The sequence below is a fragment of the Rhea americana genome, unplaced genomic scaffold, assembly GCF_003343005.1.
Source record: "Rhea americana isolate MKP2758 unplaced genomic scaffold, rheAme1 scaffold_495, whole genome shotgun sequence".
NCBI lineage: Eukaryota > Metazoa > Chordata > Aves > Rheiformes > Rheidae > Rhea > Rhea americana.
In genome coordinates, this window is record NW_028186640.1 from 207389 (window position 1) to 211207 (window position 3819).

Genomic DNA, 3819 nt, shown 5'->3' on the forward strand with positions numbered 1-3819 from the left:
GAGCCCTGAGGTGGCGGCGGTGCGCGCAGGTGAGCCGCGGGCCGGGACCGGGACCGGGACCGGAACCGGAACCGGAACCGGAACTAGGACCGGAACCGGGACCAGGACCGGGGCCCGAGCTGGTGCCGCGGCTTCGGCTGGGCCAGGCTAGGCTGAGTCCGGGATCCCGATCCGGTCCGTCCCGGTCCGTCCCGGTGCCTCCGTGCCCGGCCGGTCCGGTCCGGTTCCCCCGGGCCGGCGCCCAGACTGTCCCTCTTCCACTGTTCCGTTCCAGGTGCCCCTGCCCGGGCCAGTTCCCCCTCTGTCCTCTCCTGGCGCCCCAGTCCCGTTCCCTCCCTGTCCCGGTTTCCCCATGGCCCGGTCCGGTTCGATCTGCCTCTGCCTGTCCCAGATGCTCCCCAGCCGGGCCACGTCCCCCCGGCCCTGTCGCCCTCCTGCCCGTCCTCCCCCCCGAGGGCCCGGGCAGGCTCCCCCCGCCGGCCCGAGGGCGCTGCCGGGCGCAGGGAGCCGGCACCAGGCTCCTGTCAGAGTGCTGGTGAGGGTGGGTCTGGGCCGGCCCGGCCCGGCCCGGCCCGGCCCTCCCCCGGGTCTCCGGGGGCCTGGAGCGGCCCTAGTGCCCTCCTTGCCTGTCCCTTGCAGCGCTCGGCTGCCCGCAGCGCTCCGCCATGGCCGGCAGCGGGGCCGCCGGCTCCCCGCCCCGGCAGAACGGCCCTGGCTCCGTGCCGGAGCAGGACGAGGAGGAGGATGACCCAGCCCTGGGTTGCGATGGGGATCTGGAGGTGAACCCCTACGACGGACTGCCCTTCTCCTCCCGCTACTACGAGCTGCTGAGGCAGCGCCGCAACCTGCCCGTCTGGACCACCAAGTACAGCTTCATGGAGCACCTGGAGGGTAGCAGTGGCATCATCCTGGTGTCAGGGGCTCCTGGCACGGGCAAGAGCACGCAGGTGAGGAGGGGGCCGTGCCAGGGCAGCAGGAGGTTGGGGAGGGCCAGGCTGGTGTCTGGGAGCCTGGCACAGGGTGGTGGAACCGGCTGCTCCGCACACAGTCCCTTCCTGCGCCCTTGCAGCAGCTAAGAGTCGTTCCTGCTCCGAATAGCTCTGATGTTGCTGTTAACAGCTGCTCTGTCCTGCCTGGAGGCAGTTGCCTTCCCTGTGGGTCCTGTGTGCGGATCTGACCTGCCAGCTCTGCTGTGAGAGAACCGCAGCCCACGTGGCACGGAGAAAACCGGACCCCATCCCGCGGGAGTAGGCTGGCTGCGCTCGCTGCCTGTGGCGCCGGCCCTGCGGGGCGGCGTCAGCTGGTGTTTACGGCGTGGCTGGCAGGCGTTCAGCGCTGTGCTGAGACCAGGAGATCCCGGCCTGGACAGGACTGCGGGAGGAAGGCCGGGCAGGGAGCTCCTGGCACCCCCGGCTAGCAGCATCTGATGCGGGCTGCCCGGGGAGCCCTTGGGTGGGCGGAGGAGCCAAGTGCCAGGGCTGCGGCCCTGGGACGGCTCGTGGCTTTGCAACACGGTGCCTGGGAGGTGCTCAGCCCGGCGAGCCGGWAGGACAGGCAGGGCCGTGCAGAGCCAGGCAGCCTGCGCCAGGAGCGGGCCAGGGCTTGGGGCCGTGGGAGTGGGGAAGGCGGCGCTGCCGYCTCCGCTCCAGGAGCCGTGCGGAGGCGCGAGGGCCCCCAGCGAGACTGCGGGCATGGGGGGCAGTCCCTGTCCTGGCACCGGCTCCCTGCGGCGGCAGCGTCAGGCTTGGGCAGCTGGGCTGGACGGTGCCAAGCAGGTGGCGAGCGCAGGGTGCCAGGATCAGCCTGCCCCAGCACGCGCGTCCCGGGGTGCCGATCTCCTCGGACAGTGCTGCCGCGGCGCCTGGAGACGTCGTCACGTGGACTTTGACCAGGGGAGGGTTCACCTGGAAGCTGCTGGGGTGACTGCAGGTCTCAGCAGGGCCATATGCGATTTGGAGCAAAGTCTGGCAGCTCCGAGGCACTGTGGGATTATCAGGGTGTTGCCAGTGGGGTTCTGGGCYGCTTGCCCACAACACCTCCCTTGAGTGTAACCCGGCCGCAGCAGCTGGCCTGGGGATCCAGCTCCAAGCACGCCCTGGCTGCGCGGTCCCGTCTGCGGAAGAGTGCGGCTTGTGCAGGCCTTGGCCTCCTCTGGCCCCAGACTGGCGCTTTTTAGGTGCAGGAGCCCCGTGTAAAATCCGTGCAGGACTCTGGAAAGATGGTGCCCTGAGCAGGCAAGCAGACGTGGCTTGGCTCTCAGGACTGCGTGAGGCATCCGACCCTGCGTGTTGGTACRACTACACCCCTCTAACTAGATGTTTCTACCCAAAGAGGGAAGAACTGATGCGCAAACCTGGTCCCTCCACCATTTTTGTGGCGGAGGGCTGTGCACGCTCTGTGCTGGCACCCTCACCAGTCCTTGGGGGCTARGTGGAGGCAGCGGGGAGAGCCCCATGCTGTGCGCAGAGATGCATCTGAGCAGGGCTGCTTTATGGGGACTTGCAGGGCCTGGTGGGGGAGCTGCAAGCCCACCCATGATCACAGATAGTGGGCAGACCTGGACGCGATGCTGACAGCACTGGCTCTCGCATAGTCAAGCCAAGAGCTCTCCAAGGACCCWTCTTTGAGTAGGTCTTTGCCTGCTGGGCCTGTCTGGCTCCAGGTGCTGTAGAGACGCCACGGAACGGCGGCACTCGCTTGTGGGTGATGCATGGGGCACTGGACAAGTGGTTGAGGTGGGCTGGGGTATTGCAAGCGGAGTTAAATGGCAAATTGTGGTCTCCAGTGCCCGAGGAACACCCATGAGACCCCAGGCCCTTCTCCCATGCTACCTGGCTGGGTGCTTGGGACACCCCACTTTCCTGTCTCACACCTTGGGGTTTCTGAGGTGCTCAGTGAGCCCTGTGGCCCCACAGGAGGGGCTCGAGCCCCTGCCGCAGACTCGTGGCTGCTGCAAGGTCCTCTGGACTTTGCCAGTAGCTGTTTACTTGTCCTCTTTGCCRTGGGTAGCTGCAGCCTTCCTTACCTGGGGCCTGCTCAGGCCCTCCCTGCAGAGACAGCAGGTGACGGGAGAGGGACCAGAGAGGAGTAAGGGGCCAGTTCTCCTAGCAAAGGCATGAACGTGCAGCTGGAGGGTGTGCACCCTGCAGTCCCAAACCCCGAGTGTGGTGGGCCTGGAAGGGCGCGGAGGAGGGCAGAGGGGACTGGTCAGAGGAGGAACAGCCTCTCTGGAAGGGAAGGACTGGTAGCGAAGGCTTTGATGTGGGCAGGAAGTTACGCGCATTGTAATTTCTCTGCCCACAGAATGACATGGGAGGGTGGAGGTGGACAGGACAGTCATCCCACGTCCTAACCACGAGAGCCAGGGGCTGCGGTGTCTCATAGGGATGAGACYGTGGAGCTCCTTGTGCAGGATGCTGTGGGCTCGGAAATAACGTTAACTTGGGAAGTAAAGTCCCTGAGGAGCTACTGAATACTTCTTTGTATCYTCTGGCTGAGGAGGTCCTGCAGGCATCTCTGGGAGGTTTGCCTCAGAGGAGGATCTCCGTGCGCATGCCCTGTTCCTCTGCCAGAGGTCTGGGCGGTCCGGGACTGGCAGGGCTCCTGTCTCGGTCCTGGCCTAGGGGCCAGGAGCTCGCTGCCAGCCGTGACGGCTCGCTGGGAGGGTTGGCGGGCGGCACCATCTCACCCGGCTCCGGCTGTGGCGGCGGTTGGAGCTGGGATCCCAGGAAACTCGCAGAGCTCCTCGCTCGGGTGCGTGGGGCGGCCACCTCCTCCAGGGGTCTGGCCTCAGCACTGCTCTGCGCGTCCCTCGGGGGC

At 67.0% G+C, this 3819-nt stretch overlaps 1 protein-coding gene across 2 annotated transcripts in view; it reads left to right on the forward strand.

Annotated features, from left to right (window-relative positions):
* Nucleotides 1-6: 6 nt before the first annotated feature.
* Nucleotides 7-3819, forward strand: part of DQX1 (DEAQ-box RNA dependent ATPase 1) — a 9564-nt gene continuing 5751 nt past the window's right edge. For both annotated transcript variants that reach the window (XM_085317293.1, XM_085317294.1), the window contains exons 1-2: nucleotides 7-29; nucleotides 640-947. In XM_085317293.1, coding sequence (XP_085173419.1) covers nucleotides 666-947 — 282 coding nt within the window. In that variant the 5' untranslated portion in view covers nucleotides 7-29; nucleotides 640-665. The remainder of the gene's footprint in view (nucleotides 30-639; nucleotides 948-3819) is intronic.